The sequence below is a fragment of the Muscardinus avellanarius genome (genome assembly GCF_963383645.1).
Source record: "Muscardinus avellanarius genome assembly, chromosome: 11".
NCBI lineage: Eukaryota > Metazoa > Chordata > Mammalia > Rodentia > Gliridae > Muscardinus > Muscardinus avellanarius.
Window position 1 is genome coordinate 106,536,034 of NC_137797.1, and position 17,584 is coordinate 106,553,617.

Below are 17,584 nucleotides of genomic sequence, written 5' to 3' on the forward strand. Positions count from 1 at the left end.
TTTGCAGCAAAGAAAGCTTCCGAGGCCTATCAGAGGTCTGCCTCACTGTCTTGCCAGGAGAAGGAATGCCAAACAAAGAAGACTTAGAAAAAGTTGCATGCAAGAATGGATATCAATAAGAGTTAAGTCTTTTATTTGTCTTCAAAACAAACAAGCAAACAAACAAAAAATAGTTTGAATAAGAGAAACACCTGGTGCTTTACAGCTGCTCTTTTGCAATTAAAAATGCATATCACACCTAATCAAGTTGAATAAATCTTTTATTCTGCAGATATAAAATGGTTTATGTATACACAAGGGAGGCGCTTAATTGCAGAATCATTTGCAATCAGCAGATAAACCCTCCTACTCTCTCCAGCACGAACTGTCCTTGAAAGCAAGGGCTCTCGTACTTTAGGGAGCAAGAGAATGAGGTGGGGATGCCTGTTGAAAGCCAATTCCTGGACCCCAATCCAGAAATATACTTAGGTTAAGAATGAGTTTTCAATGACAACACAGCAATAAAAGTATAAAAAATGAATCTCCATGTTTCTTTGCATATAAAGGGAGAAATCCTTTTGGAAGACATTTTTTCCCCCAAATATATCTGAATTGGTAACAGCGGAGACTGAGTGCTATCTACTCAGTTAGAGACTCTCTCGAGGTATCGCTACAGGGCTTGGTTATCTCCCCTTCTCTCAGTACCCATTTGACCTCCTATGATTCTTCCTTCCCTTAATTCTAATAATTCTACCATTGACATGGGTTTTTCAACTTCCTCACCATGTGGATACTCTGTTAAAGACCTCTATTTCAGCAGTGATGTTTTGGAATTGAGAGAAGTTACTTATGGCGATCAGATCGTATCTTGAGAGTATAATAGCAAGATCACACGTGGTCTGGGAGCAGCAGTTCATACCTGCGATCTTGGTTCCACTAGAGGCTGAGGCAGGAGGACCAGGTTCACAGGTTGGATGCTAGTGTAAGCAACTTAGTGAGATCCTGTCTCCAAGCGACTGGAGTGCATCTCAGTGGGAGAGTGCACCGGAGTTCAATTCCCAATGCTTGAAAGGCATAGAGAAGTATAAGGTCAAATATAGCAGAAACATACATCTATTACTGGCTCAGACACATACACTATATGGTCTCAATGCCCAAAATGCCATAAAGGCTCAAAAAATGTATTGAAAGAATATCGATATGCTGTTAATTTACTTCTAATGACTCATTAAAACAAAAATATCGTCCATTTTACTTTTAGTGGCTGATCCATTATAAAAGTTGTAAAATACTATTCAGGGATAGGAAATTGTCATTTTTTTTTTCTGGCCACAGAGTAATCACCTAGACTTTGAAATTACTTTATTAACTCTAAATCATAACCTATCATTGCAAAAGTTCTACGGTTTACTAGAAGGGTCATAGTGGGTTTTTGTGAATAAAGTACACTATATTAACTCTTACACTAAAATGAATAAACTGTTCAACTCAGCAAGAAAGCAATGAATACTGCGTTCTCGAGACAGGTAGAGTCAAATACAGTTTCACAGGGCTGTCTCCCACAGATCAATACTTGAAGAAATTTCCTGTACGCTGCCATAAAACTTCAGAGACTCTCCATGGAGGAGAAGTGTTTCTTCAAGATTACTTCCACTGATGTTCTGGGCGTTAAAATGATTTAGATTACAATATCTAAAAGAGAAAGAAAGAAAGCTTTTCTTAGGGCCAGATGTAGATGGCTTGATAAATCATTTGCTCTCCTCCTGTGCTTGTCTACCTTTTTTGATGGGGCCATAGATAGTGGCACAACAGCCATGATTATTTAAGAGCGCTGTTCAACCACAGTAGTCCTTATAAAAGGACAAAAGGAGACTTGGTATCTTGGAAGGTGCTCGTGGGGACCTGTAGGTGGCGCTCTTCTATAGTCTGCGGAGACTCCAATCCTGTGACCTTGTGATGTGAAGGCCACTCAGATCCGGAATGGCTTATCCCATGCACCAGGGATTTGTAAATTTGGTGATGGGATGGAACCCAATACTGTTTTTCTAGAATGTTCACCCTCTGGACCTCCAGAAAAACTCATATAAACAGTAGTTGGCAGAGTCTTGCTTTGAAACTGGAGCTCGATTTTCTGAATCTTGGCCTTTTCCCATTACACTATGCTGAAAATTAAAAAAAAAAAAAAAAAAACAACAACTTTCTTTACCACTTTCGGGTAAGTTTCAGAAAGGCAGGCATCTCAGACTTATAAGCAGCAGATACTGGCCATTAAAAAAGGGATAGCGGCTCTAAGTTGGATTTTATCAAATACACGTAAGTTTCTGGGGGTGTTTACTAAGATCAAGTCCCAGTAGCCATCTATTTTTGATTTGTTGAGGGTTTCAAAAGCTAATATTACTTTTTTTTGCTTCTTAGTAACTATCTGAGAACAGATAGTGCCTGAATATCTCTGGCCGTTTGTCTCTGATTTATGAGGCTTTCAATAATTGTTAGAGCTTATGCACAAAAGATTACCGGTATCTTTGACAAAATAGCTAAGGCAAGCATCACTTGACAAGCTGTGTTTTACAGCCCTGTGGAGGGACAGTGGCCTTAAGTCATAAAACCTGGTGCTCTCTTGCCCCTTCCTCCTGAAACACCTATAATTTCTTTTTACTTTAATACTCAATGTGGCCCATGTCTTTACATTGAGCACTGTAGATGCATGACCTAATCTTATTTTTCAGAGGGAGAGATTTTGTCTGTTTCTTCCCTTTCCCCTTAAATTGGAGAGTTGGATAGACTCCAGTATGGCATCCTCATTGCCCTAGTTAGGCTTGATCGAGGAGAAAGAACTCCAATATGGACAGAGGCGGGAGCTCTTTGGGGTTTTCTTTCTGATACATAGAATAGGTATATTTGGTCTGATATTCACAGATAATTCCTAAGAATATTCAGCTGGGGATTTGAGACAAAGTCCCAGTGATTCTGACAAGGTTACTTTGCTTCTAAAATTTATGCCAGGACTTACATCCCACGAATACAAGCTTGCTGCTAGGGTACCCTTCGCGCCTCTATATTAGTCAGGATGTTGTTTGATAATTAATTTACTCCCTTCCAAATCTTGGGGACAAGAATAAATCAGGACTAACCCATTTTTGACAGTTTTGCCACAAATACCTGGCTCCGAACAGATGCACGTGTAGGTTTGATAATAAGCGGATGGTGATAGAATGTGCGCTGAGATGAAATTTTATCTGACTTTAAAATGCTTCAAAAATACTGTCCCTGGGACATGGGTACATTCTCCTATTTTTTCATACTTCCTATATATTTGTGCCTGACAGTAATAATCAGTTTAGAATCAAGTTGGAATCACTCCCTCCTCTAGCCCTGACCTAATCACTTTGGATATGTGGGGCTCTTGGCTAATTCCGGGCTTATCCAATCCCAATAGCTTTCCAAGTGATGCTTGCCTTTATACTGATATCGCTGGTTTGAGCTACTTTATCTTCCCAAGAGAATTTCCTAAACTCTCCTTTCTTCTGTTATATGACACCTCTTCTTTTTCTGTTTGGCTGGTCATCAACATGTAATCAGTATTTTTATTTTAACTGAAGGGACTAATTTTTGCCAAAAGCCCAAGGAATGCCATACAGCGGGCGGAGTTCTTACCTGGTATTCAGAAGCAGCACGGTATGAAAATATAAGCTTTGGAGACAAATTTAAGATTGAATTTTAACCACATAAATGTGGCCTGTTTAATGAACTACCTTTGCACTTTAGCGTATTGATTTATTTTTGTGGCGATGGGGAGTGAACTCAGGAATGTCTAGCCTCTGAGCTACACCTGCAGCCCTGGTTTATTTGTTTATTTTGAAACAAGGTTCCAACAAGTTGCTGAGGCTGGCCTTGAACCTGTGATCCTCCTGTCTCAGCCTCTCAAGTACTAGGATTACAGGTATAAACCATTGCCTCAGCAGAGAGAGAGAGGGGGGGGGACACACAATATAAGATGGTAATGGGTGGGTGTTAGAGGTTACACATATGAAGCCACTGAATGGTCTCTGGTGATGGAGGGAATTCTGCAGTTTCCTACTGACCTTGAAATGGTCCCTGCTGATTGGAAAGCCCGGGTGGGATTCCCAAGCACCATTAGATTCCTAGCTATTGGTTTAATGAAATTTACTTTGAATGGTGATGACTCATTCATTCTTATTATCAATATGGCTGGTTCAGATTCTAAAGTGGTGGGCTGGAGAGTGGGGGGGGAGTCTTGTTTTATAATATGTTTCAGAATTGAGTAAAGCACTGTTTTATTATGAGGATCAATGGAGAAGCAGAGTCTAACGTGGGATTTCTTGGTCTGAAGAACCCCGTTAAATTTCTGTAATATGCTAATGCGTCCAGTCATGGCATACTGGATCCGCGCTGGCACACAGGAGGTTCCTAGACCAATATTTCATGGACTCGGAGATTGTTCGTCTCACCCCACACTTACTTACCTTTGTGAAACACTCCAGAATCCCAGGACGTTCAACAACGTTAATGATGCCAGCAAGAAAAAGAAGCTTTCTAAATTGCCTTTGTTTAATGAGTTTGGAAACCAATTGCCTGTTTGGAACAAATGTAATTGTTATTCAGCTGCAGAGTCGGTACATTTCTGTGAATATTTTATCATTCTACAATTCATAGGGAACATTCGCTTCAGTAATATCTGCAAAGCAAAAAAGCTCATCTAAAACTTCATTGTCAAAATTTATTTAACTCTTTTTTTAACGGCATAAGAGAAGCAAAGCACCCCAGATATTTTGAGGTGAGAATAACCCTAACTGGGTTGCAAAAGAAGTCCTATTAATCTGCAGGGACAGCATTTTTCTTATTTATTCTTTCATTTTTAGACTCTAAAACAGTGCTGAGCTCATGAGGATTGTTTGGTAAATATGTGTTGCATGAATGGAAAATATTTTCCATGATCAGGTAGACTACTGCATTTGCTAACTATAAGATGCACGACACGGCCCGGGCGTGGTGGCGCACGCTTGTAATCCCCGCGCTTGGGAGGCGGAGACAGGAGGATCGCACAGGTTCGAAGCCAGCCCTGCGTGCTGGCTTAGGAGACCCTGTTTCCAAATTTTAAAAAATGTAAAAGTAGGTCTGGAAGTGTAGCACGGAGGTAGAAGGGCTTCCAGGAACCCCAGTACCACCAAAAAAAAAAAAAAAAAAAAAAAAGATGCACGGGATGCTGTAGATATAGATAATACAGGTATACAGGTCCAGGGCTCTCTCTTACGGCAATCCCCTAATGGTCTGATTACTGAGGTCTTTGATTGATATGGAGCATTTCTTTTGACCCGATGAATGGAATAATTTCTTCAGTTCCATACTCTCAAATGCAGAATCTCTCTTGCTTATGATGTCAGACTGAGCATATCTGAACTTATTTAGGATTCAAGGCAATTTATTAAAATCTCTGCTATACCTTTCTCTATTTAAATATATATATAATATATATAATATATATATATAAAATAAATAGGAACATATATATTTATATATAAATTAAAAAGATATATAATTATACTTATCTACCTTCAGTGGTTTTTGGGGTATTATTATTCAATCTATTGTATAATATAGAATATGTTAAATATGCAATATTTATTTATTATTTTTGAAGTAATGGGGATTGGACCCAGGGGCATTATACCTCCAAGTTGTATCCAATCCATTTTTGTATTTTGTTTTGAAACAGCATCTCCGTAGGCTGATCTCAAACCTATGATCCTCTAGTCTCAGCCTCCCATGTACTGGGATTCTAGGTGTATGGCACCATGCCAGTCTTCAACCCCTATTTTTAAGCAATACTTCAAAAACAACAATGGGATCTCCTATGGCCAAACATGTTGTGGGTATTTAGCATTATAAAATATTTAAAAGAAAAAAATTATCTTTACCAAGAAAACTTAATTTCAATAGAGATCTGATTGAGTACAGTATTTAAAAAAATCTTAGCATTATGAGAGCAAGAAGTAAGCATCCTTGAACATACAGGTGCCAGTTTTTATCATTTTACTGTCTTTTAAAGGACTAACTCCAACAGCAGCAAAGGGTCATTCTACATACAGACCAGCACTGATCCCCAGAACTGTCTTCGGCAAATGGGTTGTGGGTTGCTATTCACACTAGAAAGTGTCTCTCAGCCTTTCCCTGGACAGTGCAGACTTTTTAGGGGGATTTGAACTAAATGTCCTGTTCAAGGTCGATAGTCAGCAAGCCCATAAGCACAACAGCGGTGATTAATTGTGCCTGTTTCCATTTAAAGCTGTTTCTCTTCTGTCCTTTACCTTCCCAATGGCCATTCGTGTGGATCAACCACACATATTAGCTTGTGTCCATTAGAGTCTTTGACCCATAAGTAAAAGTTGGTGCAGAGTTTAGCATTATTTTGTAAGTTTCCCATTCTACTAATTTGTGCACCACTGTAAAGGAGATTTATGGCTTTCTTGCTGTATTGACATGATGCCTTCATCTGGTGCCTACGGGAGTAGCTTCACGGTGTCTTCACCTATATGTGTGTATATTGAATATCGTGTAGCCTTGTGTGTGTGCGTGTGTGTGCGTGTGTGCGAGTGTGAACTAAGCATTTGGTGATACTTCGGTGCTTGAATGGGAGGAGTCTGAGGTGAAGATACGATGAAGTAATATCCACTTATTTTCTGGAAGAACACAGCCACCCTGCTAAGCCTCTTCAGATGGTCCTATTTTTCTCTTTCTCTTAAATTAATAGCCCATCATATTTCTGTCTTTGCCATTTTACACCAGCACTTTGCACGTCACGCGATTATACTGTTTTATCACCGTGTTTCTCTGGCTGGGTTAAGAGGAGCTTGTACGGAGTGTGAGAAGCCCCGGAATTAACATGACATTAATTCCACTTGGAGCATGAATTTGGGTCCATAATAAGTAATTGAAGAGACTATCGTTTTATTATAACAAAGTCAGGGGAGGGAGAGGAATATAAATTTGTAAGATCTTTAAAGGTAAAACATAATATTTCTAAGAGATTGTGCAATGATAGCGAGTACAGGCTTTCAGGAGACAGCAGCAGACCCCGGGCATGCCGGCTTCCCGGCATCTGTCATCCAGGACGCCTGAAGGCGTGGATGAGAAGCTCTGTGACTTGGGGCATGGGGACTTGGGGTGACTGGGCACTGGGATGTCATGATAGAAAGGTTAGAAAAATGTAACAGAAGTGCAGAGGTATACACAACACATTTTGTGAGTGGTGTTATTTTAAAAACAAAATGGAAGATTGTTCTATCACCTGTTCAAGTTTCTGATAATGCTCCTGTGTTATTATTTCTTCCTTTTCCTTTTCTTCCTTCTCCTCTACCTTCTCCTCCCCTTCCTCCTCCTCCTTCCTTCCTTCCTTCCTTCTTCCTTCCCTCTTCCTTCCTCCTCCTCCTCTTCTTCTTTTCTTTCTTTCTTTCTTTCTTTCTTTCTTTCTTTCTTTCTTTCTTTTTTTCTTTCTTTCTTTCTTTCTACTAGGGATTGAACACAGGGGCATTCTACTTCTTTGCCTCCAAACTACACCTCCAGCCCTTTTCTGCATTTGAAGCGGGGTCTCACTGAGTTGCTGAGGGTCTTGTTAGTTGCTGAGGCTACCTCAAACCTGCAGTCCTCCTGTCTCAGCTTCCCAGTACTGGTATTGCAGATGTGTGCCACCATGCCCAGCTTTGTATTTCTTCTTAAATACCATTTTTGATGTTCAGCTTTCTTGGTAGTTATGAATTTCATTTTAGTCACGTATTTTTTATTTGCTTAGCTATAATTTCACATTCTCCATATAGCTAGCTTATATGGTGAGCTCTGTGACAAAGAAAGCCCTATCTTGAATTGACAGCATGGAACACACACTAGTATTGAGCTGGACAGAGTTTCTTCTTGAAACCTAAAATTAGCTTTATCTACATAGAGATGATCTATGCAAAGAGGAACATTTGATATAAGGAGATGCAGGAAAAAACACGGGCTTTGAAGCAGATTCTTTTTTTTTGTTGGTGGTACTGGGAATTGAACCCAGGGACATTGTACCTTCGAGCCACACCCCCAGACCTATATTTTTTAATTTTAATTTTGAAACAAGGTCGCGTTAGGTTGTTGAGAGTCTCACTATTTGCTGAAGCTGTCCTTGATCCCGCGATCCTCCTGTTTTAGCCTCCTATGTACTAGGATTACAGGCATGCGCCATCACATCCAGCTCAGATAGACTCTTAAAAGTCAAACCTTTGTTATTGGGGAAATAACGGGAACATCCGAGCCTCCGTTTCTCCTGTCAAATGATGACGGCAATACCTTCCTCACGTAATTATTCTGCAAAAGAGATTATGGCCGCCAAGGGCTGGGCAGAGAGAAGTCATGTCATAAACATGACATCGTCATCCTGATCTGTCTAGAATTAGCTCGCACCAAATCTCAGGCGGCCCCAGCTTGGTCTGGGCGCACTTCCTGTCAGATATTTCTCATGTTCACTCTGCTTTTTTTTTTTTTTTTTTAATCATCATCCCAGGACTGGCTGTAAAATGTCCCATTTAACACCGTCAGTTGACTCAGCTCTTAGGTACTATAACTTTATTTTAGTAGCTTATAAACTTTTATTGTCGTAATTCACATTTGTGCCATTTTTCATCTGACATTTCGAGCAGCTGATTGAAGTCAGGGGCATCCTTGCAAAAGGAGACAAAGTGGAGACTTGAGGTCGAGGGCGGGCCTAACTAAACTTCTCCAGAACTCGGCTCACATGGACAGGAAAGCTAAGGCTGTGGCAGCCCACGCCTGTAATCCCGGGACTTGGGAGGCAGAGCTAGGCAGGTCACAGGATCAAGAAAAGCCTCGGCAATGTAGTGAAACTCTCAGCAATCTAACGAGACCCTGTTTCAAAATAAAAATAGAAACAGAGGGCTAGGGTGTAGTTTGAAGGTAAAACATCCCTGGGTTCAATTCCAAGTGTTCTTCCCCCACCCCCAAATGGGTTTGGTGGCTCATTAATTATAAGCCATTTGTTCATGCTCACAGCGATTATCAGCTAGTTAGCAAAAGATAACTCACAAAATACAAAATATTTGGCCTTGTTGAAAGTTCCCCCAAAGAGTGCTATAGTTAATAATAATGTATTTAAAAGATGCTCAAAGAGTGAATTTCAAATAATCTTACCACAAAGACATAAATATGTGAGGTAGTAGATATGTCAGTTAGCTTGGTTTGATCTTCTACAATATCTACATGTATTGAAACATCACTGTATCTCATGAATATATACAACTATTATTGCCAAAAATAAGGTAAGGAAGTATCAGGCCCTGAATGAATCTCTTAATTTTCTTGGAAGAAACAGATCTTTCCCCTGGATTTTTCCAGAACACAGCAACAGGATTATCATTGCTACCAAGTATTGTTTATTACATAAATGCAAAGATGATTTGATATTGAAAACCATATCAGTTAAATATATAGTAATGTTAGATCCAGTCAGAAAATCATAAGGTGAACTCAAGATCTGCTTAAGAAGCATCCAATAAAATTTAATCTGATTTATTTAAATATTAGAAAACAAGAAAACAAAATTTGTCTTTTGAAACACATACTTTAGATTTTCTTTGTAATCCTCTATTTCATAGAAAAATTTCAGTGATCCCTATTAATGTGAAGAAAATGATAAAATGTGACCGGTGTTAATGTTGCCCTGGGAATTCTGCATCCTGATCAAGATGCAGGTAGAAGAGTAAATCTTGCAAATAATAATAAAAATTATATTTATTCAAAGATAAAAACATTTTGCAGAAAACTTAAAGGGATCAACTGAGATACCCTTAAAAGTTATTGAGAAAGTTAAAAAAATGTTCAGACGAAGACATAAATGGTATGAATCTCACTATATAATACTGGTAATCTCATCAAGTTGTAATGAGGAGAAAAATTCATAATCACAGAGGGAAAGTAGCATACAATTTCTAAAAATAACTTCAGAAGATGTTTCAGATCTATATGAAGAAAAAAAGATCTTACTGAATCAAATTTTAGGATACTGAATAAATAAAAAGCTATGTTGGGTGGTGAGTAAATGAGTGGACTCATGTCCCAGGCCCTGGGCTCGATTCCTAGCACCTAAAAAAACAAAAAAGAAAAGAAAAAAAAAGAAAAGAAAAGAAAAAAAACCTATGTTATATACTTTGAAGGGACACACACACACACACACACACAAAATTAGGTAAAAATTAAATTTTAGTCTTTCTAAAATAAACTTTGATTTTAGGATTGGGTAAAACTGATAAAATAATTGTAAAATTCACCTGGAATTATAGACCATATAATTATCAATAAATGAAGAATAATCATAAAGAGAAATGTGATCAGTAATACTTAACATGAAATATATATTTTAAATTGTAATTCTTAAAGGATTACTGTGATGCTGAGATAAAATTTGGAGATAGCTGAAAGGAATAAGACAGGAAGATAGCAATGAAATAATTCCAATAACACCTAAGAATTAAGAACATGGTAAAAAAAATATATACCACTAATCGATTAGCTTAATTCCATGTATCCTGTGGTTATAAGAAGATAATAATAAGTTATAGGGGGCTATTTATGGTTTAATCAACATTTCTCAACTTCTATCGAGTCACACTATGAAAACTTGTCATTTGAAGCAAATAATTATTTTCTTGACTTAACATCAAAATAACATTTACTTGAATGAGAAAATTAAATCGAACATGTTATTCCAAGAACATTCCACAGCCATTAATAAAGACAATAAAATTAATCACAATGAAAAAGATTGAGAGATTTGGTTACATATATCAGCAAAACTTGTGCAAAACACACTCATATCCAAATTAAACTGTTGAGCCCAAGCTAGGACGCTATTAGCAATAAATATGACATAAGGCACATATAAAAGACAATAAGAAAAAATATGAATACTTCAAAAGAAAAATAGGCAAGGGGCATGACGGACATTTCATGAAGGAATAAAGATAAAAATATATGAACATTAGGAATATCAACTTTACATTCCCCAAATCACCAATTAAGATAACAATAGAACATCATTTTTTGCCAGTCAGACTGATGAAGATCAAAGTATTATTATTCTGTTCAGCTGAAATTAATACCTCAGAACAAGTATTATCACATCACAATGGTAACAAAATCGATGCAGCCTTTTAGAAAACAGTTTGGCACTACTTCTCAATAGTCTGAAACACTTATCTTCATGAAATAAATCACTTCTTGTATTCTATTTTAAGGAGAAAATAAGCGAAGCATCTTAAAGACTACACACACAAAAAATCACCTTAATCATATATTGATAGCAGTAGAAATTGGAAGCACTGCATAAGAGGAAGATATATATATATGCATATATACCTTATACACAATTATTAAAATCACTAAATCTAATATTAATAAAAATAACTTATTATTAAAGCAATTAACTATTAATTTAATAGTAAAATAATTATGAACATAAGCTTCCTTTTGCAATCCTGAATGGCAGTAGAATGACTGATTCACCATATTATTAAGGAACAGAAAGAAAAGGTGGAGATTTGATACACGATTGTCGAATAAACATTCAGCTGGGTTTATTTAGACCCTGATGTAGCATAAAATCTGTCTAGGCAGATATAGATGTAATGCCTACACATATGCAAATGCATGCAAATTTAAAAAATGGACCGCAGTAATAATTTGGCCATCATCTTTCCAAAGTCTTTTCCCTCCTCCTTTACCATATGAGTACTTTTAATCTGATAGCACCTGTACAGCAAAAACAACATTTTAAAGCCAATCGGTGAACATACTGGAAAAATCTGACTTCTCCCAAATCCCTTCTGATTCATTATAAAATGATGGCGAGTCTGGGTGTTCTCCCAGTCACCGTTTTTTGTCTTCGGCAGTTGCAGTGCTATGAAACGGGCCCATAATTAGCCACCTCGATGCTATAACTTGAAAGTTCGGCACTAGTTAGAAAACGGTTCTAAGATAGTATTCCAGAAACCGTAAAACCTCAAGTGGCAAGCACTAGTTGATGGCGAGCTCTGTCATGCGTCAACTTGAGATACATCGATCTCCGGAAATCACCAATTTACCAAACACCTCAAGGACCCGTGGCGTTATTTCAAAGGCTTCATCAAATTGATCTTGATTCAAAATAGATTTTAGCTCTCTCTCTTTGTAGGGAGCTGCAATATCTCTCCTTTTTAGCAGCTACTCTTTCCTTTTGGGTGTAATCGAACTTTGAAAAAAAATCTTAAGGTACGTTTTGGGGATCTCTTCCAATGCCAGTCAGACGCGGCGAGCAGTTACTGCCCTCAGACTTCATTAGGTTGTTTTAAGAAAAAGTGATTTTGCAGCGCTGGGTCACCTAGCAAACGCACACAGTTGTCGAGACTAAACTGAAGTGTGTTTTATACTCTGCTTTCATTTCACCGTCGCTCTTTGCTTGGGAGAGAAGGATGCAATTCAAAAGACGTACCAGCCATTCTCCTGGGTGGATATACTTCTGTACCACGGGAAATAAACCCAGGGTAGAGAGAAGAGCTTTGGAATCAGGGACCCAACACTGCTGATGATCGTGGCAACTTATATCACGCTCTGAGCTCACTTTTCTGTATGTTGGGGCAACAAGTCTCAACCCCCAAAGAATTGTGAAGATTTAATGAAATAATATCTTTGTGAAATGCATATAGCAAGGAAGGTCTGCATAGAACTGACACTTCATAAATGTTAATTTCTTTCCTTCCTCCTCTCAGTAACCTGATTTAAATGCTTTATTTGAGATTCATAGCTCTCCTACCTGAGTTAATTTTTAAAACACATTAATTTTCATGATACCTGAAGGAAATAATACCTAACAACTGTATTCTAACTTGGACTTTTCTACATTTTTTTCATATTTGTCTACTAGGAACTCGAGTTATGAGTACCTTTATTTTAAAGATGAGGAAACGGGCACAGAGCAGATGAACTGTTTGTCTAAAGTCGTATAAAGGAGACAGAATAAATATTTGTTGAATGAATGGATGAACTGAACTTGAACTCCAGACCTACATATGCTTAACACGTCGCTCGGGGTCTAATGCTGGCATCACGACTTCAATTTGCATTTCCAGTTCCTGGGAATTGGGGATCAAAATGAAGCCAGGTTGCTGTTTTCAGGAAGGGACACTGTGTCTTTCAAAATTGTAGAGACATCACTAGGCATTGTTCACCTGAAACTGCAGAGAGAAGGAGCCCGGGTGATATTTGGCATAACAAGCTTTCTTGTAAGGCTGAGTTCATTCTTTTGAAGAGCATTGGGAGGGAAAAAACCCATCAAGATAGTGTGTTCTCATGACGATTTCAATGAATTATCATGGAAATGAGTTTGGGAAGAGAGGTAATGCTTTGTGATAATAGCCCGATAATGCCATTAGCTACGAACTGTAATTGTAATAGCATTAGTCAAATGAATATATCTGATATTAATTTGAGTGTCAAATATTTCTATAAGGTTCTTCTTGTTAATTAAACATCAGCCTTGGCATTATTAATTCAGTCTCTAGCCAGTTCCTGCGTGCACATAGTAGGAACCTAATATGTATTTGTGGACTGAATTAACAAATCCAGCTTCAAGTGCAGTCGTTTAAAACAGTAAAATAGTAAACTTAAGTAACTTTGTAGATATAGCAATAATTGATTTTTTATTTTTCCCCAGTACCTGCTTATTTGTCCAGCTGCTTCTTTTGCAGCTCTAGTTAGCCAATAGCAGAGACTACTAATTTCAGAAGAAAGCCTTTCTTGTCTTTTGTAATTTTGGAGGGAAATAGTCTTTTACCCCGAATTACTTTAAGCATAGTGTCAACACCTTTCATCCTGTGTCCGTGGTCCTTAGACTATTGTAAATTCTAGCAAGCATCTTGCCTGCGTGGAGCCCCTGTACAGTCATGCTTTCAGTACTTTGGAATCACTGTTCAGGATCACCAGCCTCAGCTGGTCTTTCAGCACCGCCAGCATCTTAGCACTTGGCTTCTAAGTCTTCTTTTCTTGCTTTTACAGGAAGGAGCCCACAGCTCCTGCTCTTGTCCTAACTGTTCTCATGGGCAGCTTGTTGCATACTTCATAAGGAAAATCGGAGGAGGGGGGCTTCAAAGGGAGGCTCCAGCATCTTGCAACACCAGAGCTACACGAACGCCAGCTTCTCCTTTGTCTTCTGTTTCAGTGCCGGAAAGAAGTATAGAAGTCAACATTGCTAGGCTGGCTCCAACCTTTCTCCCTCACTCATTCATCTCCTTCCTTCCTTCCTTCTTTCCTTCCTTCCTTCCATTTTAGTGGTACTGGACATTGAACTCAGGAGCAGTCAACCTATGAGTTATACCCCTAGTTTACCTTTTTACCTTTTTAAATTTTGCAACAGGGTCTTGTTAAGTTAACAGAGTCTTCCTAAGTTGGTGGGATTCATCTCGAACTTAAAATCCTCTTGACTCAGCCTCTTGAGTACTGAGATTATAGGCATGCACCACCATGCCTGGCTCCTTCTCCTCCTCCTCCTTCTTCCTCCTTCTCCTCCTCCTTCTTTTCTTTCTTTCTTTCTTCTTCTTCTTCTTCTTCTTCTTCTTCTTCTTCTTCTTCTTCTCCTTCTCCTCCTCCTCCTCCTCCTCCTCCTCCTCCTCCTCCTCCTTCTTCTCCTCCTCCTCCTCCTCCTCCTCCTCCTCCTCTTCCTCCTCCTCCTCTTCCTCCTCCTCCTCCTTTTTCCCTCTTCTTCTTTTGCAATACTGGGGATGGAACCTAGGGCATTCTGCCTCTGAGCTAAACCCTCAGTCCTATTTTATATTCTTTATTTTGAAACAGGGTCTCACTGAGTTGGAAAGGGCCTAGCTAAGTAGCTGAGGCTGTCCGTGAACCACGATCCTCCTGTCTCAGCCTCCCAAATGCTGGGATTACAGGCATGCACACCACACCTGGCTTCTGACTTCATTTTTAATATTTGCACCGGGTAATTTTATTTTGTTTTATGGTATCAAACATTATGTTTTGTTCCAAAGATTTTCATATTTATATATCTAACCAAAGTCTCTTTTTTTCTCAGCTCCAGATACTTCTCTTTAGATATCTGATGTTTGTGCCAAGCTTGACATGTTAAAAAGTGAATAAATGACCAACTTAAAAATCAGTTCCTTGCCGAGCATGATGGCACACTCTCGTAATCCCAGTTCTTTGGAGGTGGAGACAGGAGGATCGCGCAGGTTTGAAGCCAGCCTCAGCTGCTTAGTGAGGCTGTCAGCAACTTAGTGACCCTGTTTCCAAATAAAGTATAAAATAGGTCTGTGAGTACAGCCCAGAGGTAGAAAAGCCCTTGGGTTCCACCCCCAGTAACCACACACACACACACACCACACACACACTCAGTTCCTTTTCCAGTCTTCCTTTAGTAAATGAAGTCTTTGCCCACCCTGTCAGCTGTTCGTGGCGGCTGGCATATTTCCTTGGTACCACATCCTCCCTCCTGCATCCTATTGCCTTCTAACCAACAAAACCATCAGTAAGCACTGTTGATTCTACCCCAGAAACACAGCCTATCTCCATCTACTTGGCTTCACCTGCCCACTTCATCTCTAGTTCATCACTGTCTTAGATCTGACTGGATCCCTTGATCCCTTCAATCACACCATCTTAGATCTGACTGGATCCCTTGATCCCTTCAGTCACACCATCTTAGATCTGACTGGATCCCTTGATCCCTTCAGTCACACCATCTTAGATCTGACTGGATCCCTTGATCCCTTCAGTCACACCATCTTAGATCTGACTGGATCCCTTGATCCCTTCAGTCACACCATCTTAGATCTGACTGGATCCCTTGATCCCTTCAGCCACACCATCTTAGATCTGACTGGATCCCTTGATCCCTTCAGTCACACCATCTTAGATCTGACTGGATCCCTTGATCCCTTCAGCCACACCATCTTAGATCTGACTGGATCCCTTGATCCCTTCAGCCACACCATCTTAGATCTGACTGGATCCCTTGATCCCTTCAATCACACCATCTTAGATCTGACTGGATCCCTTGATCCCTTCAATCACACCATTCTGCTTCTCCCAAACCATGCATTTCCCCTTCCAAATCCTAATGCATTGCAGTGATCCTAAAAACCAATGGAGCATGCCACCCACTGGATAGCTTTTATGGTTTCTTCTAGCATTCGAGTTTTTACAAAAAATTTCTATAAGCCAGAAATCCCACATAATTTTGCCTTTGTCTCCCCGACTTGACTTTACACCATGCTCTCCTCTTCTGAAGTTGTTAGACTACTTCTCAGGGTCTCTCTTCTGCACCCCGCAGTCCTCTACTTCTGGGTCTTTGTATCTGTGCTATCAACCAGAAACTCACGATGCCTCTGTCCACCAAACTACATACCAGGCATCCTTCTGGTTTCAGAGAGTTCCATTTCCAGATATTCGGAGGGTAAGTAAGTACACGTCTCTAACTCTACCTATAAGTATTTGCCATGAACTGAAAGTTTCACTTATAATGAGGGTTCGTGAGATCATGAAAGGTCTCAGAACACCTTTTAATTTCATCTTATCTCAGTCCAGACCTGGAATTGAAGTGAAGCCAGACATCTGAGCTTTGGGTTTTTGGAATACATTCTTTTTGAAAGAAGTATTACAGCATCATCACAAAATATATCTGTGATGCTCCTTGCCCACTTGGAAGACGTTGACCTCACATTCTGATTGCTGCAACCACAGCACAATCATCTAGCAATTTATTCCTACTTCTTCTAGTTCTTATAAAAAAAAATCTTGGTAGGCCAGTTACTAGTGACCCCATTTTGGAGAAGGAGAAACAGTCAGAAAGAGACAAGCAAGACGCCATTGCTCACTGACAACAAAGTTGCATTTGAACTTAGGTTCCTCTCACTCAAACACCTGCCCCCTCTACCTCTTGGGAGCCAACAATTATGGACATCCCCCTTTCCATAGTCTAATAGGAAATATGGACTCTGTTGCGATGCTGCTGTGAACCCAGATGCACAGAGGCGTGCAGCGCCAAGAGTTTCTGCAGAGGCAAAGGGTGAGGGTACAGACTTAATTGTGCCTGGGATTCCTAACAGCATTGCGTAAGGAGGGTCTTGCCTCTAATTCCAACTGAGGAGAGCCAGTGGGAGCTGTTGGGGCCCTGTCCAGCTAATAAAACAGAGACATTAGTACTAACCCAGTTCAGAATCAAGTCCTGTAGATACTGGCTAAGGGCAGATTATGAGATTGCAGGTCATTTATTTTCTCTCTGGGGATCTAAACATCTATAAATTTCAAACCCATAATTTGGACTCAAGTCGTAAATTTGAGTTGAAAAAAATATTTCTCTTGGAGACTAGGCAGGGGCCCGTGAAATCCAGTTGAATATTTTTCCATAAATATTTTTTTTTTCAAGTTTACCTCAACTGCAGACTTCTGCTTCAAGAGCGACAGTGATTCCTGCTGATATGGCTGTCAGCGGCCTCAGTACCCAAATATATTTAAATGAGACTTTTAAAAGCTCTCATTTTTAATTTAAAATGATCTT

The 17,584-nt window shown here is 39.3% G+C and overlaps 1 protein-coding gene across 1 annotated transcript in view; it reads right to left on the bottom strand.

The window, feature by feature from the left end:
• Positions 1 to 1,523: 1,523 nt before the first annotated feature.
• The window catches only part of SLC15A5 (solute carrier family 15 member 5), a gene marked incomplete at both ends in the record, with an annotated part of 78,557 nt that continues 62,496 nt past the window's right edge, over positions 1,524 to 17,584 (bottom strand). Inside the window, 2 exons of the mRNA XM_080705281.1 lie at positions 1,524 to 1,671; positions 4,464 to 4,572. Of these exons, the coding sequence (XP_080561407.1) occupies positions 1,524 to 1,671; positions 4,464 to 4,572 (257 nt within the window). The remainder of the gene's footprint in view (positions 1,672 to 4,463; positions 4,573 to 17,584) is intronic.